The following is a 25,673-nucleotide window of genomic DNA, read 5'->3' on the forward strand; positions in this document are numbered from 1 at the left end:
TCAGAAATGGGCGGGGCTGATTGGTTGTTTGGGTGAAGTGGGCGGGGTTTAAACGGAAGGGGCGTGGCCGAACAGAAATGGGCGGGGCTGATTGGTTGTTTGGGTGAAGTGGGCGGGGTTTAAATGGAAGGGGCGTGGCTTAACAGAAATGGGCGGGGCTGATTGGTTGGTGATGTGGGCGGGGTTTAATAGAAGGGGGCGTGGTTTAACAGAAATGGGCAGGGCTGATTGGTTGTTTGGGTGATGTGGGCGTGGTTTAAAGGGAGGGGGCGTGGCTTTGATCCTGTTTTGGTGATGTGGGCGGGGTTTAAGAGGAAGGGGGCGTGGTTTATGGTTTGTTTGTGCAAAATGGGCGGGGTTTAAGATAAAGGGGCGGGGTTTTCTGAAGTGGGCGGGGTTTAAGGGGAGGGGGCGTGGCTTTGGGCCTGGCTTGGTAAAATGGGCGGGGTTTAATGGGAAGGGGGCGTGGCTTTGAGCCTGTTTTGGTAAAGTGGGCGGGGTTTGGGATAAAGGGGAGGGGTTTTTGGAGTGGGCGTGGTTTAATGGGAAGGGGGAGTGGTTTATGGGTTATTTTGGCAAAATGGGCGTGGTTTAAGATTAAGGGGGAGGGGTTTTTTGAAGTGGGCGTGGTTTATTGGGAAGGGGGTGTGGTTTATGGTTTATTTTGGTGAAATGGGCGTGGTTTGGGATAAATGGGCGGGGTTTTTTGAAGTGGGCGGGGTTTTCTGACCAAGGGGCGTGTCCCACAGCGGGGGGCGGGGTCAGCGCTCCCCAGGCTGGGTCTGGGGTCCCTCCAGGAGGGGCCGGAGGGCGCCCGAGACCCCGAGCAGGGCCTGGCCCAGGGCCCGGGACAGCGACACCAGCCACCGCAGCAGCTCCCTGGGGCAGAATTCGACATCAGGGACCCCAAAAACAGCAAAAATCACCCCAAAATCCTCTCCGGGGACCCCAAAAACCCCCAAAACCCACCCAGGAAACCCCAAAAACCTCCCAAAACCCACCCGAGAAACCTCAAAATCCACCCAGGAAACACCAAAAAACCCCAAAACCGCCCCAAAATCCTCTCCAGGGACCCCAAAAAACCCAAAATTTCCCCAAAATCCTCTCCAGGGACCCCAAAAACCCCCAAAACCCACCCAGGAAACCCCAAAAACCTCCAAAACCCACCTGAGAAACCCCAAAATCCACCCAGGAAACCCCAAAAACCCCAAAACCACCCCAAAATCCACCCGAGAAACCCCAAAAACCCCAAAACCACCCCAAAATCCCTCCCAGATTCCCCAAAAAACCCCAAAATCTCATCTGGGAAACCCCAAAAACCCCAAAATTCCACCCAAAAACCCCCAAAAACCCCAAAATTCATAAATGACCCCAAAATCCTCCCGGGGACCCCCAAAAACCCCAAAATTCCCCCAAATCCCCACCCCCACAAAGGATTTTTGGCTGATTTTGAGGCGATTTTAGGGTGAAATTTTGGGCTGAATTTTGCTGATTTTGGGGCCAATTTTTGGTCAATTTTTAGCCAATTTTGGGGTCAAATTTGGCCAATTTTTGGGCTGATTTTGGATTTAATTTTGGCCAATTTTTGGGATGATTTTTGCTGATTTTTTGCTGATTTTTTGGTTGATTTTTGGGCCAATTTTTGGGCCAATTTTTGCCATTTTTTTTGCCAATTTTGGGGTTAATTTCTGCTGATTTTTGGACCAATTTTTGCCGATTTTTGGCTGATTTTTGGGCTGATTTTGGGGTTAATTTTTGCCAATTTGGGGGTTAATTTTTGCTGATTTTTGGGGCTGATTTTGGCTCATTTTGGGGTTAATTTTGGGGTTAATTTTTGCCAGTTTTGGGGTTGATTTTTGGGCTGATTTTTGCTCATTTTGGGGTTAATTTTTGCCAGTTTTGGGGCTGATTTTTAGGCTGATTTTTGCTAATTTTGGGGTTAATTCTGGGGTTAATTTTTGCCGATTTTGGGGTTGATTTTTGGGCTGATTTTTGCTCATTTTGGGGTTGATTTTGGGGTTAATTTTTGCCAATTTGGGGGTTAATTTTTGCTGATTTTTGGGGCTGATTTTTGCTCATTTTGGGGTTAATTTTTGCTAATTTTGGGGCTGATTTTTGGGCTGATTTTTGCTCATTTTGGGGTTAATTTTGGGGTTAATTTTTGCCAATTTTGGGGCTGATTTTTGCTAATTTTGGGGTTAATTTTGGGGTTAATTTTGGGCTGATTTTTGCTCATTTTGGGGTTAATTTTGGGGTTAATTTTTGCCAATTTTGGGGTTGATTTTTGCTAATTTTGGGGTTAATTTTGGGGTTAATTTTGGGCTGATTTTTGCTCATTTTGGGGTTGATTTTGGGGTTAATTTTTGCTGATTTTTGGGCTGATTTTTGCTAATTTTGGGGTTAATTTTTGCTGATTTTGGGGTTGATTTTTGGGCTGATTTTTGCTGATTTTTGCCAATTTTGGGGTTAATTTTGGGGTTAATTTTTGCTGATTTTGGGGTTAATTTTTGCCAGTTTTGGGGTTAATTTTTGCTGATTTTTGGGCTGATTTTTGCTCATTTTGGGGTAAATTTTGGGGTTAATTTTTGCCGGTTTTGGGCCATTTTTTGCCCTTTTTCAGCCCATTTTGCCCTTCCTCCTCCTCCTCCTCCTCCTCCTCACCTGAGCAGCCGCTCGGTCCCGAACCCCCCCAGGTCCAAACGGAGCCCCCGAATTTGGGGCTGGGGGAGCCCCCCGGGACCCCCCCCCAAATCCCAGCTCGGGGGGTCCTGCGGGGTTTCAGCGATTTTAGGGTAAATTTGGGGGATTTTGGGCAAATTTGGGGGATTTTGGGCAAATTTGGGGGATTTTTAGGGCAAAATTTGGGGATTTTGGGCAAATTTGGGGGATTTTGGGCAAATTTTGGGGGATTTTTAGGGCAAATTTGGGGGATTTTGGGCAAATTTGGGGGACTTAGGGCAAATTTGGGGGATCTTGGGCAAATTTTGGGGATTTTTTGGCCAAATTTGGGGATTTTGGGTCATTTCAAGGGGGTTTTGGGAAGATTTTGGGGCGGTTTTGGGGTGATTTTGGGGTTTTTTGAGATGATTTTGGGGCATTTTGGGTGATTTTGGGTGATTTTGGGGTGATTTTAATGGATTTTGAGGTGATATCGGGGTATTTTGAGGTGATTTTGGGGTATTTTGGGGTGTTTTCGGGGTATTTTGGGGTGATTTTGGGGTATTTTGGGGTGATTTTGGGGTGGTTTTGAGTGATTTTGGGGTGATTTTAATGGATTTTGGGGTGTTTTTGATTGATTTTGGGGTGATTTTAATGGATTTTGGGGTATTTTGGGTGATTCTGGGGTGATTTTGGGGTGATTTGGGGTGTTTTTGGGGTATTTTGGGGTGATTTTGGGGTGGTTTTGAGTGATTTTGGGGTGGTTTTAATGGATTTTGGGGTGATTTTAATGGATTTTGGGGTGATTTTAATGGATTTTGAGGTGATTTTGATGGATTTTGGGGTATTTTGGGGTGTTTTTGATTGATTCTGGGGTGATTTTACTGGATTTTGGGCTGATTTTGATGGATTTTGGGTGGGGGGGTCTCACCTGGGGGGGCTCCCAGCGCTGTCCCGGCCCCAGGGCCTGCAGGGCCGTGTGTGGGGGGAGGGTCCCGAAGAATTCCTCGTTTTCCAGGAGGGTCCCGTCCTCAGCCAGGACCAGCGAGAGAGGAGGGGGCAGCGCCAGCACCGAGCTCACCTGGGGGATTTGGGGGGAATTGGGGGAATTTTGGGGAAATTTGGGGATTTTAAAGGAGTTTGGGGGAATTTTGGGGATTTTAGAGGGATTTGGGGGGAATTTGGGGGGAATTTGGGGGAGATTTGGGGATTTTAAAGGAGTTTGGGGGAATTTGGGGGATTTTAGAGGGATTTGGGGGGAATTTGGGGGAAATTTGGGGATTTTAAAGGAGTTTGGGGGAATTTTGGGGATTTTAGAGGGATTTGGGGGGAATTTGGGGGGAATTTGGGGGAGATTTGGGGATTTTAAAGGAGTTTGGGGGAATTTGGGGGATTTTAGAGGGATTTGGGGGGAATTTGGGGGAAATTTGGGGATTTTAAAGGAGTTTGGGGGAATTTTGGGGATTTTAGAGGGATTTGGGGGGAATTTTGGGGGGAATTTTGGGGGGAATTTTGGGGAATTTTGGGGATTTTAAAGGAGTTTGGGGGAATTTTGGGGATTTTAGAGGGATTTGGGGGGAATTTTGGGGAATTTTGGGGATTTTAAAGGAGTTTGGGGGAATTTTGGGGATTTTAGAGGGATTTGGGGGGAATTCTGGGGGGAATTTTGGGGAATTTTGGGGATTTTAAAGGAGTTTGGGGGAATTTTGGGGATTTTAGAGGGATTTGGGGGGAATTCTGGGGGGAATTTTGGGGAAATTCGGGGATTTTAAAGGAGTTTAGGGGAATTTTGGGGATTTCGGAGGGATTTGGGGGGAATTTTGGGGGGATTTTGGGGAAATTTGGGGATTTTAAAGGAGTTTGGGGGAATTTTGGGGATTTTAGAGGGATTTGGGGGGAATTTGGGGGGAATTTGGGGGAGATTTGGGGATTTTAAAGGAGTTTGGGGGAATTTGGGGGATTTTAGAGGGATTTGGGGGGAATTTGGGGGAAATTTGGGGATTTTAAAGGAGTTTGGGGGAAATTTGGGGATTTTAGAGGGATTTGGGGGGAATTTGGGGGGAATTTGGGGGAGATTTGGGGATTTTAAAGGAGTTTGGGGGAATTTGGGGGATTTTAGAGGGATTTGGGGGGAATTTGGGGGGAATTTTGGGGGGTTTGGGGGGAATTTTGGGGAATCTTGGGTGGATTTGGGGGAATTTGGGGGGAATTGGAGGAGATTTGGGAGGGAATTGGGGATTTTGGGGGATTTTGGAAAGATTTGGGGGGGATTTGGGGGAGTTTGGGAGGATTTGGGAGAATTTAGGGAGCCTTGGGGGAATTTTGGAGAGATTTTGGGGGATTTGGGGGAGTTTAGGAGGATTTGGGGTGAAATTTTGGGGATTTTGGGGGTTTAGGGGTGATTTGAGAGGTTTTTGAGGGAATTTTGGGGTGATTCTGGAGGTTTTTGAGGGGTTTTTGGGGTGATTTCAGAGGTTTTTGGGGTGATTTTGGAGGTTTGGAGTGATTTTGGGGTGATTTCCGAGGTTTTTGAGGGGTTTTTGGGGTGATTTTGGGGGATTTTGAGGGGTTTTTGGGGTGATTTCGGAAGTTTTTGAAGGGTTTTTGGGGTGATTTTGGAGGTTTTTGGGGTGATTTTGGAGGTTTTTGAGGGGTTTTTGGGGTGATTTCAGAGGTTTTTGAGGGGTTTTTGGGGTGATTTCGGAGGTTTTTGGGGTGATTCTGGAGGTTTGGAGTGATTTTGGGGTGATTTTGGAGGTTTTTGGGATGATTTCAGAGGATTTTGAGTGGTTTTTGGGGTGATTTCGGAGGTTTTTGAGGGGTTTTTGGGGTGATTTCGGAGGTTTTTGGGGCGATTTTTGTGGTGATTTTTTTGGCCCCAATCAGCGCTAATTAACGGGGGGGGGTTCATTAATGGGGGGGTGGGGGAGGGGTGGGGGAGGGGTCCCCACCTGCTCGCGCAGCTCCCCCAGGGTCGCCGCCAGGACCCCCCGGGGCCGCCCCTCCCCCACCCGGGCCCGCCCCTCCCCCACCCCCCCGGGGCTGACCCAGAAGGGCCGGGCCGGGGTGGGGGAGGGGCGGGGGGGGGAGGGGTCCCAAAAGCGCTGAACCGCGGACCTGGGGTGGGGGAGGGGAAAGGAAAAAAAACCACAACCCCAAATCTCATCGGATTCACCCCAAAAATTCCCTCAAAATTCCAGAAAATTCCCCCCCCAAAATTCCATCAAATTCCCTCAAAATTCTCCCCCAAAATTCCCTCAAAATTCCAGAAAATTCCAGAAAATTCCCCCCAAAATTCCCCCCAAATCCCTCAAAATTCCCCCCAAAAATTCCCTCAAATTTCTCCCCAAAAATTCCCCCCAAATTGCCCCAAAATTCCCTCCAAATTCAAGAAAATTCCCCCCCCAAAATTCCCCCCAAAAATTCCCACAAAATTCCACAAAATTCCCCCCAAATCCCTCAAAATTCCCCCCAAATTCCCTCAAATTTCTCCCCAAAAATTCCCTCAATTTTCTCCCCCAAATTCCCTCAAAATTCCCCCCAAAAATTCCCTCAAAATTCCCCTAAATTCCCTCAAATTTCTCCCCAAAATCCCCTCAAAATTCCCTCAAATTCCCTTAAAATTTTCCCCAAAATTCCCTCAAAATTCTCCCCAAATTCCCACAAATTTCTCCCCCAAAATTCCCTCAAAATTCCCTCAAAATTCTCCTCAAATTCCCTTAAAATTCCCCCCTCTCCCCTCCCCCCCCTCCCGGTACCTCAGAGCCTCCATCGCTTCCGGAGGGGGGGAGGGGCAAAGTCCAAAAGGGCGATGGTGACGTCATCGTGACGTCACTACCGGGAAGGGAATCCCCCGGGGAATTCCTGGGAATTGAGGGTTGGGGATTTGGGGGGGAAATTTGGGAATTGGGGCGAAAATTTGGGGATTCGGGGTGGAAATTTGAGGATTCGGAGCCCAAAATTGAGGATTTCGGGGCGGGAATTTTGGGATTGGGGTGGAGATTTGGGAATTCAGGTGAAAATTTGGGGATTGGGGTGGAAATTTGGGAATTTGGGGTGGAAATTTGGGAATTTGGGGTGGAAATTTGGGAATTCGGAGCCCAAATTTGGGGATTTTGGGGGGGGCAAAAATGGCGGCGGCCCCTGAGGGACCCCAGGCCCCGCCCCCAAGAGCGGCTTCCCGCCCTTTTCCCGTCTCCTAGCAACGCCAAGCCCCGCCCCCTCAGCCCCGGTTCCCGCCCTTTTCCCGTCTCCTAGCAACCCGCTCCCGCCTCGCCGCGGCGGTGACGTCACTTCCGGCGCGCTGCAAGATGGCGGCGGCTGCGGGCGGCGGGCCCGGGGAGGCCCCGGAGGCTCCCGGGGGTCCCGGGGGGGGTCCCGGGCCCGGGGGGGGCCCCGGGGGGGGTCCCGGAGCCGCTCGGGGCCCCCCGGGAGCGGCGCGGGACGCGGAGGTGGCGGTGGAGATCGGAGAGACGTACCTGTGCCGCAGGGCCGACGGCAGCTGGCGTGAGGGGAATGAGGGGAAACTGAGGCACGGGGGGGGAAAGTGAGGGGAAACTGAGGCACGGGGGGGGAACTGAGGCACGGGGGGGAAACTGAGGCACGGGGGGGAAACTGAGGGGAAACTGAGGCACGGGGGGGGAACTGAGGCACGGGGGGGAAACTGAGGGGAAACTGAGGCACGGGGGGGGAAAGTGAGGGAAACTGAGGCACAGGGGGGAGAAACTGAGGCAAACCTGAGGGGAAACTGAGGGGAAACTGAGGCAAAATGGGGGAAACTGAGGCACAGGGGGGAAAGTGAGGGGAAACTGAGGCAAACCTGAGGGGAAACTGAGGGGAAACTGAGGCAGAGTGGGGAAACTGAGGCACAGGGGGAAAACTGAGGGGAAACTGAGGCACAGAGGGGAAACTGAGGCAAAATGGGGGAAACTGAGGGGAAACTGGGGGAAACTGAGGCAAACCTGAGGGGAAACTGAGGGAAACTGAGGCAGAGTGGGGGAAACTGAGGGAAACCTGAGGGGAAACTGAGGCAAATTGGGGAAACTGAGGCCAAATGGGGGGAAACTGAGGCACAGCGGGGAAACTGAGGGAAACTGAAGCAAAATGGGGGAAATTGAGGCAAACTGGGGGAAACTGAGGGGAAGTGAGGGGAAACTGGGGGTACTGGGGGGAAACTGAGGCAAAATGGGGGAAACTGAGGCAGAGTGGGGGAAACTGAGGCAAACCTGAGGGGAAAGTGAGGTAAATTGGGGGAAACTGAGGCAAACTGGGAGCGGGGAGGGGGGCGGGAAATGGCGCTGGGGGATGGGGGGAGGCTCCCAGTCCATCCCAGTTGACCCCAGTCCGTTCCCAGTCCCTCCCAATCCCTCCCAGTCCCTCTCAGTTCCCTCCCAGTTCACTCCCAGTTCACTCCCAGTGGCTCCCAGTCCCTCCCAGTTCCCTCCCAGTCCCTCCCAGTCCCTCCCAGTTCACTCCCAGTCCCTCCCAGTTGACCCCAGTCCATTCCCAGTCCCTCCCAGTCCCTCCCAGTCCATCCCAGTTGAGCCCAGTCCCTCCCAGTCCCCTCCCAGTCCCTCCCAGTCCATCCCAGTCCCTCCCAGTTGACCCCAGTCCATTCCCAGTCCATCCCAGTTGACTCCAGTCCGTTGCAGACTCGGCCGAGGTGATCCAGTCCCGCCTGAACGAGCAGGAGGCGCGGGAGGAGTTCTACGTGCACTACGTGGGCTGTGAGTGAACTGGGACATACTGGTTTATACTGGGAGGGACTGGGAGGGGCTGGGAGGGGGCTGGGAGTGAACTGGGATGGACTGGGTTATACTGGTTTATATTGGGAGGGGCTGGGAGGGGGCTGGGAGTGAACTGGGATGGACTGGGTTATACTGGGAGGGGGCTGGGAGGGACTGGGACATACTGGTTTATACTGGGAGGGGCTGGGAGGGGGCTGGGAGTGAACTGGGACGGACTGGGAGGGATTTGGGGGGACTGGTTTATACTGGGATGGGGCTGGGAGTGACTGGGAGGGAACTGGGAGGGACTAGAAAGTATTCCCAGTGCTCCCAGTATAAACCAGTGCTCCCAGTTAACCGGCGCCTGGATGAGTGGGTGGGCCGGGAGCGCCTGGGGGGGGTCAGGGGGGGTTCCCAGTCCCTCCCAGTCACTCCCAGTACAGGAGGATTGGGGCAGGATGGGTACAGTGGGTACAATGGGGTCAGTCCCAGTGCTCCCAGTATAAACCAGTGCTCCCAGTTAACCGGTGCCTGGATGAGTGGGTGGGCCGGGAGCGCCTGGGGGGGCTCAGGGAGGGTTCCCAGTCACTCCCAGTCACTCCCAGTCGCTCCCAGTACAGGAGGATTGGGGCAGGATGGGTTCAATGGGCAGGATGGGGATGTTCCCAGTGCTCCCAGTATAAACCAGTGCTCCCAGTTAACCGGCGCCTGGATGAGTGGGTGGGCTGGGAGCGCCTGGGGGGGCTCAGGGGGGGTTCCCAGTCACTCCCAGTCACTCCCAGTCACTCCCAGTATGGAATTACAGGAACACAGTGGGTATAAGGGGTTCAATGGGCAGGATGGGGTCAGTCCCAGTGCTCCCAGTATAAACCAGTGCTCCCAGTTAACCGGCGCCTGGATGAGTGGGTGGGCCGGGAGCGCCTGGGGGGGCTCAGGGGGGGTTCCCAGTCACTCCCAGTCACTCCCAGTACAGGAGGATTGGGGCAGGATGGGGTCAATGGGCAGGATGGGGTCAGTCCCAGTGCTCCCAGTATAAACCAGTGCTCCCAGTTAACCGGCGCCTGGATGAGTGGGTGGGCCGCGAGCGGCTGGGGGGGCTCAGGGGGGGTTCCCAGTCACTCCCAGTATGGAATTACAGGAACACAGTGGGTATAAGGGGTACAGTGGGTACAATGGGGTCAGTCCCAGTGCTCCCAGTATAAACCAGTGCTCCCAGTTAACCGGCGCCTGGATGAGTGGGTGGGCCGGGAGCGCCTGGGGGGGCTCAGGGGGGGTTCCCAGTCACTCCCAGTACAGGTCAATAGGAACACAGTGGGTATAAGGGGGTCAATAGGGATGTTCCCAGTGCTCCCAGTATAAACCAGTGCTCCCAGTTAACCGGCGCCTGGATGAGTGGGTGGGCCGCGAGCGCCTGGGGGGGCTCAGGGGGGGTTCCCAGTCCCTCCCAGTCACTCCCAGTACAGGAGGATTGGGGCAGGATGGGTTCAATAGGGAGCATAGGGATGTTCCCAGTGCTCCCAGTATAAACCAGTGCTCCCAGTTAACCGGCGCCTGGATGAGTGGGTGGGCCGGGAGCGCCTGGGGGGGCTCGGGGGCTCAGGGGGGGTTCCCAGTCCCTCCCAGTACAGGAGGATTGGGGCAGGATGGGGCAGGATGGGTTCAATGGGCAGGATGGGGATGTTCCCAGTGCTCCCAGTATAAACCAGTGCTCCCAGTTAACCGGCGCCTGGATGAGTGGGTGGGCCGCGAGCGCCTGGGGGGGCTCAGGGGGGGTTCCCAGTCCCTCCCAGTCACTCCCAGTACAGGAGGATTGGGGCAGGATGGGTTCAATAGGGAGCATAGGGATGTTCCCAGTGCTCCCAGTATAAACCAGTGCTCCCAGTTAACCGGCGCCTGGATGAGTGGGTGGGCCGGGAGCGCCTGGGGGGGCTCGGGGGCTCAGGGGGGGTTCCCAGTCCCTCCCAGTACAGGAGGATTGGGGCAGGATGGGGCAGGATGGGTTCAATGGGCAGGATGGGGATGTTCCCAGTGCTCCCAGTATAAACCAGTGCTCCCAGTTAACCGGCGCCTGGATGAGTGGGTGGGCCGCGAGCGCCTGGGGGGGCTCAGGGGGGGTTCCCAGTCACTCCCAGTCACTCCCAGTCCCAGGGAAGTGGAACACAGTGGGTATAAGGGGGTCAATAGGCTGGCAGGGGATGTTCCCAGTGCTCCCAGTATAAACCAGTGCTCCCAGTTAACCGGCGCCTGGATGAGTGGGTGGGCCGCGAGCGCCTGGCTCTCAGTAAGAGCCTCAAGGAGGCCGCCCAGAAGAGCTCGGAGCCGTTCCTGGGGGAGCTGGCGGAGCCCGAACGGAAAATCACCCGGAACCAGAAACGGAAACACGACGAGATCAACCACGTGCAGAAGGTAACGGGGATACTGGGGATACTGGGAGGGACTGGGAGGGACTGGGAGGGGTTAAATGGGGACTGGGAGGGGTTAAATGGGGACTGGGAGGGACTGGGAGGGGTTAAATGGGGACTGGGAGGGACTGGGAGGGGTTAAATGGGGACTGGGATAAACTGGGATGGACTGGGAGGGACTGGGAGAGGTTAAATAGGGACTGGGAGGGGACTGGGAGGGACTGGGAGGGACTGGGAGAGGTTAAATAGCAACTGGGAGGGACTGGGAGGGACTGGGGGGGACTGGGAGAGGTTTAAATAGGGACTGGGAGGGGACTGGGAGGGACTGGGATAAACTGGGAGGGACTTGGAGGGGACTGGGAGGGGATTGGGAGGGACTGGGAAGGGTTAAATGGGGACTGGGAGAGACTGGGATAAACTGGGACGGACTGGGAGAGGATTGGGGGAGACTGGGATAAACTGGGACGGACTGGGAGAGGATTGGGGGAGACTGGGATAAACTGGGAGCAACTGGGAGGGACTGGGAGGGGATTGGGAGGGGACTGGGATAAACTGGGAGGGAACTGGGAGAGGTTAAATAGGGACTGGGATGAACTGGGAGGGGTTGAATGGGGACTGGGATGAACTGGGGGGAACTGGGAGTAACTGGGTGGGACTGGGGTAGTAAACTGGGAGGAACTGGGAGGGGTTAAATGGGAACTGGGATATACTGGGATGGAGTTAGGGGGTACTGGGATGAACTGGGACAAACTGGGATGGACTGGGACGGGGCTGGGGGGCACTGGGACGCACTGGGAGCACTTTGAGCACTGGTCCAGACTGGTTCCTACTGGCCCATACTGGTTTTTAGTGGTCTGTACTGGTCCGGAGTGATCCGGACTGGTTTGTACTGGTCCGTACTGGTCCGTACTGGTCTGTACTGGTTTTTATTGGTCTGTACTGGTCCATACTGGTCCTTACTGGTCCGTACTGGTTTCCAGACCTACGCCGAGATGGACCCGACCACGGCGGCGCTGGAGAAGGAGCACGAGGCCGTGAGTGGGGGAGGGGCGGGGGGGACACGGGGGGGGGTTGGGACCCTCCAGGTGTGACAGGAACACCCCCAGGTGTGACTGAAACACCCCCAGGTGTGTCCAGGTGAGACTGAAACACCCCCAGGTGAGACTGAAACACCCCCAGGTGAGACTGAAACACCCCCAGGTGAGACTGAAACACCCCCAGGTGTGACTGAAACAGCCCCAGGTGAGACTGAAACAGCCCCAGGTGAGACTGAAACACCCCCAGGTGTGTCCAGGTGTGACTGAAACACCCCCAGGTGTGTCCAGGTGTTCCCCAGGTGTGACTGAAACAGCCCCAGGTGTGACTGGAACACCCCCAGGTGTCCTCAGGTGTCCCCAGGTGTGTTCTGGGTGTCCCCAGGTGTGTCCAGGTGTGTTCCAGACCCGGTTCTAGACTGGGTTCCAGAACGTTCTAGACTCGGTTCTAGACTGGGTTCTAGGTACGTTCTAGATTGTTCTAGATCGGGTTCTAGAGGTTCCAGATCGCTCTAGAATGTTCTAGACTGAGTTCTAGATCGGGTTCTAGGTGTGTTCTAGAACGTTCTGGAGCGGTTCTAGACTCGGTTCTAGATCGGTTCTAGACTGGGTTCTAGATTGTTCTAGAGCCGGTTCTAGATCGGGTTCCAGACTGGGTTCCAGGTGTCCCCAGGTGTCCCCAGGTGTGTCCAGGTGTTGTCACCTGTCCCTCACCTGTCCCCACAGCTCCCCAAGGTGAAACACCTGGACAAGATCAACACCTGGGGGGGATTTTGGGCCGATTTTGGCCATTTTTGGGCCATTTTAAATGGGATTTTTTTTGGAATTTCACCATTCCAGGTGTGTCCAGGTGTGTTCAGGTGTTGTCACCTGTCTGTCCCAGCTCCCCAAGGTGAAACACCTGGACAGGATCAACACCTGGGGGGGATTTTGGGCCAATTTTGGCCGTTTTTGGGCCATTTTAAAGGGGATTTTTTTTGGAATTTCACCATTCCAGGTGTGTCCAGGTGTGTCCAGGTGTTGTCACTTGTCTGTCCCAGCTCCTCAAGGTGAAACACCTGGACAGGATCCACATGGGGCACTACGAGATCGACACCTGGGGGGATTTTGGGCCGATTTTGGTCATTTTTGGAGCATTTTTTCCTGGATTTTTTTGGGAATTTCACCATTCCAGGTGTTCCCAGGTGTGCCCGGGTGTTGTCACCTGTTTGTCTCAGCTCCCCAAGGTGAAACACCTGGACAAGATCAACACCTGGGGGGGATTTTGGGCCGATTTTGGCCGTTTTTGGGCTGATTTTGGCCGGTTTTGGGCCATTTTAAATGGGATTTTTTTGGGAATTTCACCATTCCAGGTGTTCCCAGGTGTTCCCAGGTGTGTCCAGGTGTTGTCACCTGTCTGTTCCAGCTCCCCAGGGTGAAACACCTGGACAGGATCCTCATCAGGCACTACGAGATTCACACCTGGGGGGGATTTGGGGCCGATTTTGGCCATTTTTGGGGCGATTTTGGTTGTTTTTGGGCCGATTTTGGTCGTTTTTGGGGCGTTTTTTACCGGATTTTTTTTGGAATTTCACCATTCCAGGTGTTCCCAGGTGTCTCACCTGTCCCTCACCTGTCCCCACAGATCACCAAGGTGAAGTACGTGGACAAGATCCACATCGGGCACTACGAGATCGACGCCTGGTACTTCTCACCTTTCCCCGAGGATTACGGGAAACAACCGAAACTGTGGATTTGTGAATTCTGCCTGAAATACATGAAAATGGAGAGGAGCTACAGGATACACCTGGTGAGCACCTGAGATACACCTGGGGACACCTGAACACACCTGGACACACCTGGGATACACCTGGGGGGCTGGGGATACACCTGGGATACACCTGAACACACCGGGGTTCACATCTGGATTTGTGAATTTTGCCTGAAATACATGAAAATGGAGAGGAGCTACAGGATACACCTGGTGAGCACCTGAGATACACCTGGACACACCTGGGGACACCTGGGATACACCTGGGGACACCTGGATACACCTGGGGGGCTGGGGACACACCTGGGATACACCTGGATTTGTGAATTCTGCCTGAAATACATGAAAATGGAGAGGAGCTACAGGATACACCTGGTGAGCACACCTGGGCACACCTGGGGACACCTGGGGACACCTGGGGACACCTGGGGACACCTGGGATACACCTGGGCACACCTGGGGACACCTGGGGGGGCTGGGGATACACCTGGGATACACCTGGACACACCTGAGATACACCTGGACACACCTGGGGACACCTGGGATACACCTGGGGACACCTGGGGGGCTGGGGACACACCTGGGGACACCTGGGGACACCTGGGATACACCTGAACACACCTGGGATACACCGGGGTTCACACCTGGATTTGTGAATTCTGCCTGAAATACATGAAAATGGAGAGGAGCTACAGGATACACCTGGTGAGCACACCTGGGGACACCTGAACACACCTGGGGGGGCTGGGGATACACCTGGGATACACCTGGGGACACCTGGGGATACCTGGGAACACCTGGGGACACCTGGGGACACCTGGTGAGCACCTGAGATACACCTGGGGACACCTGGGATACACCTGGGGGGGCTGGGGATACACCTGGGGACACCTGGGATACACCTGGGGGGGATGGGAACACCTGGAATACCTGTCCTACCTTTTCCTCACCTGTGTGACCTGTTCCATCTCAGCTGTGCATCACCTGTCACTCACCTGTCACTTGCCTGTTGTATCTCACCTGTCTCACCTGTACAATGTCTCACCTGTACAATGTCTCACCTGTCTCACCTGTACAATGTCACACCTGTTCTCACCTGTTCTCACCTGTTCTCACCTGTCCAGGGTCAGTGTCAGTGGTGTCAGCCCCTGTACAATGTCTCACCTGTACAATCTCACCCGTACAGTGTCACCTGTACAGTCACCTGTACAATGTCACACCTGTACAATGTCACCTATTCTCACCTGTACAATGTCTCACCTGTTCTCACCTGTTCTCACCTGCACAGGGTCAGTGCCAGTGGCGTCAGCCGCCCGGGCGGGAGATTTACCGCAAGGGGAACATCTCGGTCTATGAGGTGGACGGCAAAGATCACAAGGTGAGAGCTACAGGTGTGTGCAGGTGTGTACAGGTGTGTACAGGTGTGTGTGTGTGTACAGGTGTGTACAGGTGTGTACAGGTGTGTACAGGTGTGTACAGGTGTGTTCAGGTGTATTTACCGCAAGGGGAACATCTCGGTCTATGAGGTGGACGGCAAAGATCACAAGGTGAGAGCTACAGGTGTGTGCAGGTGTGTGTGTGCAGGTGTGTACAGGTGTGTACAGGTGTGTACAGGTGTGTGTAGGTGTGTACAGGTGTGTACAGGTGTGTACAGGTGTGTACAGGTGTGTGTACAGGTGTGTACAGGTGTGTACAGGTGTGTACAGGTGTGTGCAGGTGTGTACAGGTGTGTACAGGTGTGTGTGTGTGTACAGGTGTGTACAGGTGTGTGCAGGTGTGTACAGGTGTGTACAGGTGTGTACAGGTGTGTACAGGTGTGTTCAGGTGTGTACAGGTGTGTACAGGTGTGTACAGGTGTGTTCAGGTGTGTACAGGTGTGTACAGGTGTGTGTACAGGTGTGTACAGGTGTGTACAGGTGTGTACAGGTGTGTACAGGTGTGTACAGGTGTGTGTACAGGTGTGTACAGGTGTGTCCAGGTGTGTGCAGGTGTGTTCAGGTGTGTACAGGTGTGTACAGGTGTGTGCAGGTGTATCAGGGCTGTGTGTAGCTGTACCCCAGGTGTGCTCAGGTGTGCTCAGGTGTGCTCAGGTGTGCTCAGGTGTGCTCAGGTGTGCTCAGGTGTGTTTCTCAGATCTACTGTCAGAACCTGTGTCTCCTGGCCAAGCTGTTCCTGGTGTGTTCAGGTGTATCAGAGGTGTGTGTAGCTGTGTTTAGCTGTACCCCAGGTGTGTTCAGGTGTGTTCAGGTGTGTTCAGGTGTGCTCAGGTGTGCTCAGGTGTGCTCAGGTGTGTCTCTCAGATCTATTGTCAGAACCTGTGTCTCCTGGCCAAGCTGTTCAGGTGTGTTCAGGTGTGTCAGGGCTGTGTTTAGCTGTACCCCAGGTGTGCTCAGGTGTGCTCAGGTGTGTTCAGGTGTGTTCAGGTGTATCCAGGTGTACCCAGGTGTCTCACAGGTGTCTCTCAGATCTACTGTCAGAACCTGTGTCTCCTGGCCAAGCTGTTCCTGGTGTGTTCAGGTGTGTTCAGGTGTGTCAGGGCTGTGTTTAGCTGTACTCCAGGTGTGTGTAGGTGTGTTTAGCTGTACTCCAGGTGTATCCAGGTGTGCTCAGGTGTGCTCAGGTGTGTTCCAGATCTACTGTCAGAACCTGTGTCTCCTGGCCAAGCTGTTCAGGTGTGTGTAGGTGTGTGTAGCTGTGTGTAGCTGTACCCCAGGTGTGTCCAGGTGTGCTCAGGTGTGCTCAGGTGTGTTTCTCAGATCTACTGTCAGAACCTGTGTCTCCTGGCCAAGCTGTTCAGGTGTGTTCAGGTTTATCAGGGCTGTGTGTAGGTGTACCCCAGGTGTGCTCAGGTGTGTTCAGGTGTACCCCAGGTGTACCCAGGTGTCTCACAGGTGTCTCTCAGATTTATTGTCAGAACCTGTGTCTCCTGGCCCAGCTGTTCCTGGTGTGTTCAGGTGTATCAGAGTTGTGTTTAGGTGTGTCCTGGTGTGCTCAGGTGTGTCAGGGGTGTGTCCAGCTGTACCCCAGGTGTGTGTGGGTGTATCCAGGTGTGCTCAGGTGTGCTCAGGTGTGCTCAGGTGTGTCTCTCAGATCTATTGTCAGAACCTGTGTCTCCTGGCCAAGCTGTTCCTGGTGTGTTCAGGTGTATCAGAGGTGTGTGTAGGTGTACCCCAGGTGTGTGTAGGTGTGTTTAGCTGTACTCCAGGTGTGCTCAGGTGTATCCAGGTGTGCTCAGGTGTGCTCAGGTGTGTCTCTCAGATCTATTGTCAGAACCTGTGTCTCCTGGCCAAGCTGTTCCTGGATCACAAGACTCTTTATTTCGACGTGGAGCCGTTCGTGTTTTACCTGCTCACCGAGGTGGATCGGCAGGGAGCGCACATCGTGGGATACTTCTCCAAGGTGAGCACACCTGGGACACCTGGGGACACCTGGGACACACCTGGGGGGATGGGAACACACCTGGGGACACCTGGGCTCACCGAGGTGGATCGGCAGGGAGCGCACATCGTGGGGTACTTCTCCAAGGTGAGCACACCTGGGACACCTGGGGACACCAAAACACACCTGGGGACACCTGGGGACACCTGGGACACACCTGGGGGGATGGGAACACACCTGGACACACCTGGGCTCACCGAGGTGGATCGGCAGGGAGCGCACATCATGGGCTACTTCTCCAAGGTGAGCACACCTGGACACCAAAAACACACCTGGACACACCTGGGGACACCTGGGGACACCTGAGATACACCTGGGACACACCTGGGGGGATGGGAACACACCTGGACACACCTGGGACACCCAAAACACACCTGGGGACACCAAAAACACACCTGGGACACACCTGGGGACACCTGGGGAACACCAAAAACACACCTGGGGACACCTGGACACACCTGGGGACACCTGGGGACACCTGGGGGGTCTGGTGACACCTGGGAACACCTGGGGAACACCTGGGAACACCTGGACACACCTGTCCCCCAAAAAAAATCCCCCCAAAAATCCCCAAAAATTAAAAAACCGCCCCAAAAAAACTTTTGGAATTCCCTAAAAAAATCCCCAAAAATTCAGCCGAAAAACACCCAAAAACAGCTCCGAAAAAACCTCAAAATATCCCCAAAAAAAGCATCAAAATTAAGAAAAAAAACCCCAAAAATTTCCCCCCAAAAACCCCAAAAATTCTCATAAAAATTTTCCAAAAATTCCCAGGAAAAAAAAAAAAAAAAAAAAATCCCGCCCCCCCCAGAATTTCCCCAAATTCCCAGAAAAAGCCCCAAATTTGCCCCCCAAAAAATCTCCCAAAAATCCCATAAAAACCCCCAAAAATTCCCAGGAAAACCCCAAAAAAACTCCCAAAAAAACCCCAAATCCCCCAATTTTTCCCCCACCGCCCCAGAGCCTCTGGGAGCTGCCGGAATTTTCCGGAATCTCCCGGAATTCCCGGTTTTTTCTGGGTCAGGAGAAGGAATCTCCGGACGGGAACAACGTGGCGTGCATCCTCACCCTGCCCCCGTACCAGCGGCGCGGATACGGGAAATTCCTCATCGCCTTCAGTGAGACGCGGAACATTCCGGAAAAACGGGGGGAAAAATGGGGGAAAACGGGGAAAAAATGGGGAAAAAAAAATAGGGGGAGTTTGGGGAAAAAAAGGGGAAAAAATGGGAAAAAAAAGGGGGAAATTGGGGGGAAAATGAGGGAAGAAATGGGGAAAAAAAGAGCAAAAAATGGGAAAATGGGGGAAAAAAGGGGAGGAAAAATTGGGAAATAGGGAGGAAAAACGGGGGAATTTGGGGAAAAATGGGGGAAAAAGTGGGAAAAAAAGGGAAAATTGGGGGAAAAATGGGGGAAGAAATGGGGAAAAAAGGAGGAAAAAATGGAGGAAAATGGGGGAAAAAATGGGGAAAAAATTGGGAAAAAAGGAGGAAAAAATGGGGGGAAAAGGGGGAAAAAATGGGGGAAAAATGGGGAAAATTTGGGGAAAAAATGGGGGAAAAAATTGGGAAAAAAGGGGGGAAAAAGGGGAAAAAATTGGGGGGAATTTGGGGAAAAATGGGGAAAAAATGGGAAAAAAATGGGGGGAAAATTGGGGAAGAAATGGGAAAAAAAGGATGAAAAAATGGGGGAAAAATTGGGAAAAAAGGAGGAAAAAATGGGGGGAAAAGGGAAAATTTGGGGAAAAAATGGGGGAAATTTGGGGAAAAAATGGGGGAAAAAATGGGAAAAAAGGGGGAAGAAATGGGGTAAAAAGGAGGAAAAAATGGGGGAAAAATTGGGGGAAAAATGGGGAAAATTTTGGGAAAAAATGAGGAAAAAAGGAGGAAAAAATGGGGGGGAAAAGGAGGAAAAAATGGGGGAAAAATGGGGGAAAAAATGGGGGAAAAATTGGGAAAAAATGGGGGAAAAAAGGGGAAAAAAATGGGGGGAATTTTGGGAAAAAATGGGAAAAAAATGGGAAAAAAAAGGGGAAAATTGGGGGAAAAATGGGGGAAGAAATGGGGAAAAAAGGAGGAAAAAATGTGGAAAAAATGGGGGAAAAATGGGGAAAATTTTGGGAAAAAATGAGGAAAAAAAGGAGGAAAAAATGGGGGGAAAATGGGAAAAAATGGGGGAAAAATTGGGAAAAAATTGGGAAAAAATGGGGGAAAAAAAGGGGAAAAAATAGGGAATTTGGGGAAAAAATGGGAAAAAAAAGGGGAAAATTGGGGGAAAAATGGGGGAAGAAATGGGGAAAAAAAGGAGGGAAAAATGGGGGGAAAATGGGGAAAATTTGGGGAAAAAATGGGGGAAAATATGTGGGAAAAATGAGGAAAAAATAGGGGGGAAATTGGGGAATAATGGCAGAAAAAATTAGGGAAAAAATGGGGGAAAGAAATGGGGAAAAATTGGGAGGAAAAATGGGGAAAAAAATGGGGGAAAATGGAGGAAAAAAAGGAGGAAAAATTGGGGGGAAAATGGGGAAAAAAGGGGAAAAGTGGGGAAAAAATTGGGAGTTTCTGGAATTTGTGGGATCTCCAGAATTTTGGGGATTTCTTGAGGGGTTTTGGGGGGGGAATTTGGGGCTGAATTTTGTGATAAATTTGGGACAAATTTTGGGGATGATTTTGGGGATTTTGGGGAATTTTTTGGGAATATTTTGGGGATGATTTTGGGGATTTTTGGGAATTTTTTGGGAATTTTTTGGGAATATTTTGGGGATGATTTTGGGGATTTTGGGGAATTTTTTGGGAATATTTTGGGGATGATTTTGGGGATTTTGGGGAATTTTTTGGGAATTCTTTGGGGATGATTTTGGGGAATTTTTTGGGAATTTTTTGGGAATATTTTGGGGATGATTTTGGGGAATATTTTGGGAATATTTTGGGGATTTTTGGGAATTTTTTGGGGATGATTTTGGGGATTTTTGGGAATATTTTGGGGATGATTTTGGGGATTTTGGGGAATTTTTTGGGAATTCTTTGGGGATGATTTTGGGGAATTTTTTGGGAATATTTTGGGGATGATTTTGGGGATTTTTGGGAATATTTTGGGGATGATTTTGGGGATTTTGGGGAATTTTTTGGGAATTCTTTGGGAATATTTTGGGGATGATTTTGGGGAATTTTTTGGGAATATTTTGGGGATGATTTTGGGGATTTTTGGGAATTTTTTGGGAATATTTTGGGGATGATTTTGGGGATTTTGGGGAATTTTTTGGGAATTCTTTGGGGATGATTTTGGGGATTTTGGGGAATTTTTTGGAAATATTTTGGGGATGATTTTGGGGATTTTTGGGAATTTTTTGGGAATATTTTGGGGATGATTTTGGGGATTTTGGGGAAATCTTTGGGAATATTTTGGGGATGATTTTGGGGGATTTTTGGGAATATTTTGGGGATGATTTTGGGGATTTTGGGGAATATTTTGGGAATATTTTGGGGATGATTTTGGGGATTTTTGGGAATTTTTTGGGAATATTTTGGGGATGATTTTGGGGAATTCTTTGGGAATATTTTGGGGATGATTTTGGGGAATTTTGGGGATTTTTGGGAATTTTTTGGGGATGATTTTGGGGATTTTTGGGAATATTTTGGGGATGATTTTGGGGATTTTGGGGATGATTTTGGGGATTTTTGGGAATTTTTTGGGAATTCTTTGGGGATGATTTTGGGAATTTTTTGGGAATATTTTGGGGATGATTTTGGGGAATTTTTTGGGGATGATTTTGGGGATTTTGGGGAATTTTTTGGGAATTCTTTGGGGATGATTTTGGGGATTTTTGGGAGTTTTTTGGGAATATTTTGGGGATGATTTTGGGGATTTTTGGGAATATTTTGGGGATGATTTTGGGGATTTTGGGGAATTTTTTGGGAATTCTTTGGGGATGATTTTGGGGATTTTTGGGAATATTTTGAGGATGATTTTTGGGAACTTTTTGGGAATATTTTGGGGATGATTTTGGGGATTTTTGGGAATTTTTTGGGAATATTTTGGGGATGATTTTGGGGATTTTTGGGAATTTTTTGGGAATATTTTGGGGATGATTTTGGGGATTTTTGGGAATTTTTTGGGAATATTTTGGGGATGATTTTGGGGATTTTGGGGAATTTTTTGGGAATATTTTGGGGATGATTTTGGGGATTTTGGGGAATTTTTTGGGAATATTTTGGGGATGATTTTGGGGATTTTGGGGAATTTTTTGGGGATGATTTTGGGATTTTTGGGAATATTTTGGGAATTCTTTGGGGATGATTTTGGGGATTTTAAGGAATTCTTTGGGAATATTTTGGGGATGATTTTGGGGATTTTTGGGAATATTTTGGGGATGATTTTGGGGATTTTTGGGAATATTTTGGGGATGATTTTGGGGATTTTGGGGAATATTTTGGGGATGATTTTGGGGATTTTTGGGAATATTTTGGGGATGATTTTGGGGATTTTGGGGAATATTTTGGGGATGATTTTGGGGGTTTTTGGGAATTTTTTGGGGATGATTTTGGGGATTTTGGGGAATTTTTTGGGAATATTTTGGGGATGATTTTGGGGATTTTGGGGAATTTTTTGGGAATATTTTGGGGATGATTTTGGGGATTTTTGGGAGTTTTTTGGGAATATTTTGGGGATGATTTTGGGGATTTTGGGGAATATTTTGGGGATGATTTTGGGGATTTTTGGGAATATTTTGGGGATGATTTTGGGGATTTTGGGGATGATTTTGGGGATGATTTTGGGGATTTTGGGGAATTTTTAGGCTACGAGCTGTCCAAGCTGGAGAGCACCGTGGGCTCCCCCGAGAAGCCGCTCTCGGACCTGGGCAAGCTCAGCTACCGCAGCTACTGGTCCTGGGTGCTGCTGGAGATCCTCAGGGACTTCAGGGGGACCCTCTCCATCAAGGACCTCAGGTGGGACCAGTTCAAACCAGTATAAACCAGTATAAACCAGTTCAGACCAGTATAAACCAGTATAGAGCCAAAAATCCCCATAGAAATCCATAGGAACCAGTATAAACCAGTATAGACCAGTGTGGATAAAGGCAGTGTAGGGAACTGTGGGCTGGAAGTGGTGAGGGGTCACTCAGAGGTTACTCAGTGATTACTCAGGGGTTACTCAGGGGTTACTCACAGGTTACTCAGGGTTTACTCACACTTTACTCAGTCAGATGACGAGTATCACTCAGACTGACATCATCAGCACTCTCCAGTCCCTGAACATGGTGAAATACTGGAAGGGCCAACACGTGATGGTTACTCAGGGGTTACTCAGGGGTTACTCACAGGTTACTCACACTTTACTCAGCCAGATGACCAGCATTACCCAGACCGATATAATCAGTACCCTGCAGTCCCTGAACATGGTGAAATACTGGAAAGGACAACACGTGATGGTTACTCAGGGGTTACTCACAGGTTACTCACAGGTTACTCACACTTTACTCAGCCAGATGACGAGTATCACACAGACTGACATCATCAGTACCCTGCAATCTCTGAACATGGTGAAATACTGGAAGGGGCAGCACGTGATGGTTACTCACAGGTTACTCACAGGTTACTCACAGGTTACTCACAGGTTACTCAGGGTTTACTCCATGTTTAGCCAGATGACCAGCATTACTCAGACGGATATAATCAGTACCCTGCAGTCCCTGAACATGGTGAAATACTGGAAGGGACAACACGTGATGGTTACTCAGGGGTTACTCACAGGTTACTCACAGGTTACTCACAGGTTACTCACACTTTACTCAGCCAGATGACCAGCATTACTCAGACTGACATCATCAGCACCCTGCAGTCCCTGAACATGGTGAAATACTGGAAAGGACAACACGTGATGGTTACTCAGGGGTTACTCACAGGTTACTCAGGGGTTACTCAGGGTTTACTCCTGGTTTACTCAGTCAGATGACGAGTATCACACAGACTGACATCATCAGTACCCTGCAATCCCTGAACATGGTGAAATACTGGAAGGGCCAACACGTCATCTGCGTCACCCCCAAGCTGGTGGAGGAGCATCTCAAGAGCGCCCAGTACAAGAAACCGCCCATCACCGGTGGGTAATTAACGCTCCTCCTTAATTAACCGACGCTAATTAGCACCCCCTCATTAATAAATGCGCCCCTCGGGGATTAACTGCCACTAATTGGTGCCCCTCGGGGATTAAACACTGTCAATTAGGGCCCCACCTTAATTAACCCACCCTGATTAGCGCCACTCCTTTATTAACCCACCCTAATTAGCTCTCCTCCTTAATTAACCCACCCTAATTAGCACCCCTCGTTAATTAACCCACCCTAAGTGGTGCCTCCTCGGTGATTAAACGCCATTAATTTGCACCCCTTGGTGATTAACCGCTGTTAATTAGCGCCCTTCGGTGATTAAACACCGTTAATTAGCGCCTCTCGGTGATTAAACACCGTTAATTAGTGCCCCTCGGTGATTAAACACCGTTAATTAGCGCCCCTCGGTGATTAAACACTGTTAATTAGTGCCCCTCGGTGATTAAACACCATTAATTAGCGCCCCTCGTTAATTAACCACCGTTAATTAGCACCCCCCGCAGTGTGGGGGGATGGTTCAGTCCGGGGGTGGTGGGGTGAGGTTGGCTCGTTAATTGGCGGTTGTTAATTAGTTGGTTTTCTTTAATTAGTTGTGGGTAATTGGTGGGTGTTTGGTGAGGGTTTTAATGAGTTTCTGTATAGGAGCACGCTCGTTAATTAACATAAATTAATTAATTGATAATGGCACCCCCCCCCCCCGTGATCACCATTAATGGTTCAGTCCAGAAACCCCCCCTGAAGTTCCCCAATTAATTAACAGACATTGGTTAATTATCTTTAATTACTGCAGTCTCTTTAATGATTTTCTGTACAGGAACACGCTCATTAATTAACACAATTTAATTAATTAATAATGGCACCCCCCCCCACCCATGATCACCATTGGTTCACTCCAGAAACCCCCATTAAGTTCCCCCATTAATTAACAGACATTGATTAATAGCCTTTAATTATTGCAGTCTCTTTAATGAGTTTCTGTACAGGAGCAGGCTCATTAATTAACATAAATTAATTAATTGATAATGGCACCTTCCCCCCCCGTGATCACCATTAATGGTTCAGTCCAGAAACCCCCCCTGAAGTTCCCCCATTAATTAACAGACATTGATTAATTATCTTTAATTACTGCAGTCTCTTTAATGAGTTTCTGTAGAGGAGCACGCTCGTTAATTAACATAAATTAATTAATTGACAATTGCACCTTCCCGCCCCCGTGATCACACTGAATGGTTCAGTCCAGAAACCCCCCCTGAAGTTCCCCCATTAATTAACAGACATTGATTAATTGCCTTTAATTACTGCAGTCTCTTTAATGAGTTTCTGTACAGGAACACGCTCGTTAATTAACACAATTTAATTAATTAATAATGGCACCCCCCTGCCCATGATCACCATTGGTTCAGTCCAGAAACCCCCATTAAGTTCCTTCATTAATGAACAGCCACTAATTAATTAATTACCTTTAATTACTGCCTCTTTATTGAGTTTCTCTTTTAAGAACGTGTTTATTAATTACTGGCACTTCTCTAATTAATCCTAGTAGCATCTCATTAATTAATTAATCCCATTAATGAATAATAATTGCTGTTAACGCCGTGTTTATCGCTATTAATGGCTCTCATTAATTACCCCTAATTAATCCAATTAACCCCCATTCAGTTTAATTATCCTCCCCAATTAATGTGGCCTGTTAATGATGCTAATGACGCTAATTAGGGTTAATTAATCTCTGTTAATTGCAGTGGATTCCATCTGCCTGCGCTGGGCGCCCCCGAAGCACAAACAGGCCAAGGTGGCCAAGAAGTGAAATTCCGGAATTTTCCACCAAATTCTGGGAATTTTCCCCCAAATTCCGGAATTTTCTTTCAAGTTCTGGGAATTTTCCCACAAAATTTTGCTTTTTTCCTTCAAAATTCTGGGATTTTCCCACCAAATTTTGGGAATTTTCCACCAAATTTTGGGAATTTTTTTCAAGTTTTGGGGATTTTCCTTCAAATTCTGGAATTTTCTTTCAACTTTGGGGGATTTTCCCTCAAATTCTGGGATTTTCCCCCAAAATTCAGGGGATTTTCCACCAAATTCTGGAATTTTCTTTCAAGTTTTGGGGATTTTCCCACAAAATTCTGGGATTTTCCCTCAAATTCTGGGAATTTTCCACCAAATTCTGGGAATTTTCCAACAAATTCTGGAATTTTCTTTCAACTTTGGGGGATTTTCCTTCAAATTCTGGGATTTTCCCTCCAAATTTTGGGAATTTTCCACCAAATTCTGGAATTTTCTTTCAAGTTTTGGGGATTTTCCCACAAAATTTTGGGATTTTCCCTCCAAATTTTGGGATTTTCCTTCAAATTTTGGGATTTTCCCACTAAATTTTGGGAATTTTCCACTAAATTTCGGAATTTTCTTTCAAGTTTTGGGGAGTTTCCCACAAAATTTTGGGGATTTTCCATGAAATTTTGGGATTTCCCCCCATTTTTGGGTTTTTTCCCCCCATTTTTGGGTTTTTTCCCCCCATTTTTGGGTTTTCCCGAAATTCCGGGGCTCCCCCTTCCCCTCCCCCCC

The 25,673-nt window shown here is 50.0% G+C and overlaps 2 protein-coding genes across 3 annotated transcripts; one reads left to right on the forward strand and one right to left on the reverse strand.

The window, feature by feature from the left end:
• Positions 1 to 741: 741 nt before the first annotated feature.
• Positions 742 to 6,430, reverse strand: LOC131590699 (lipid transferase CIDEB-like). Its single transcript, XM_058860965.1, has 5 exons — positions 6,417 to 6,430; positions 5,610 to 5,775; positions 3,590 to 3,739; positions 2,662 to 2,768; positions 742 to 879 (listed from the first exon to the last, which is right to left on the reverse strand). The coding sequence occupies exons 1-5, from the start codon at positions 6,428 to 6,430 to the stop codon at positions 762 to 764; spliced, it is 555 nt and encodes a 184-aa protein (XP_058716948.1). The 3' UTR covers positions 742 to 761.
• Positions 6,431 to 6,963: 533 nt separating this feature from the next.
• Positions 6,964 to 25,101, forward strand: KAT8 (lysine acetyltransferase 8). Of its 2 annotated transcripts, XM_058860859.1 has the most exons (12): positions 6,964 to 7,164; positions 8,310 to 8,384; positions 10,618 to 10,790; positions 11,767 to 11,820; positions 13,445 to 13,609; positions 14,859 to 14,948; positions 16,829 to 16,969; positions 18,033 to 18,126; positions 21,801 to 21,951; positions 22,619 to 22,744; positions 22,908 to 23,104; positions 24,854 to 25,101. In XM_058860859.1, the coding sequence occupies exons 1-12, from the start codon at positions 6,969 to 6,971 to the stop codon at positions 24,916 to 24,918; spliced, it is 1,527 nt and encodes a 508-aa protein (XP_058716842.1). In that variant the 5' UTR covers positions 6,964 to 6,968; the 3' UTR covers positions 24,919 to 25,101. The 2 variants fall into 2 exon arrangements, with proteins under 2 accessions (XP_058716842.1, XP_058716843.1); XM_058860860.1 differs by lacking the exon at positions 22,619 to 22,744 and having other exon boundaries at positions 22,950 to 23,104.
• The last annotated feature ends 572 nt before the right edge of the window (positions 25,102 to 25,673 follow it).

The sequence above is a fragment of the Poecile atricapillus genome, chromosome 34 (genome assembly GCF_030490865.1).
Source record: "Poecile atricapillus isolate bPoeAtr1 chromosome 34, bPoeAtr1.hap1, whole genome shotgun sequence".
NCBI lineage: Eukaryota > Metazoa > Chordata > Aves > Passeriformes > Paridae > Poecile > Poecile atricapillus.

What these genes read in the sequence shown, in the direction of transcription:
- KAT8 (XM_058860859.1), top strand. Translation starts at nt 6,969, where the DNA reads ATGGCGGCGGCTGCGGGCGGCGGGCCCGGGGAGGCCCCGGAGGCTCCC. An exon ending in CTACGTGCACTACGTGGGCT is followed by an intron (nt 8,385 to 10,617) that starts GTGAGTGAACTG and finishes CAGTGCTCCCAG; the next exon opens with TTAACCGGCGCCTGGATGAG. An exon ending in TCGTGGGATACTTCTCCAAG is followed by an intron (nt 16,970 to 18,032) that starts GTGAGCACACCT and finishes TTTCTGGGTCAG; the next exon opens with GAGAAGGAATCTCCGGACGG.
- LOC131590699 (XM_058860965.1), bottom strand. An exon ending in AGCGCTGGGAGCCCCCCCAG is followed by an intron (nt 2,769 to 3,589) that starts GTGAGACCCCCC and finishes GAAACCCCGCAG; the next exon opens with GACCCCCCGAGCTGGGATTT. An exon ending in GGGACCGAGCGGCTGCTCAG is followed by an intron (nt 880 to 2,661) that starts GTGAGGAGGAGG and finishes ATTCTGCCCCAG; the next exon opens with GGAGCTGCTGCGGTGGCTGG.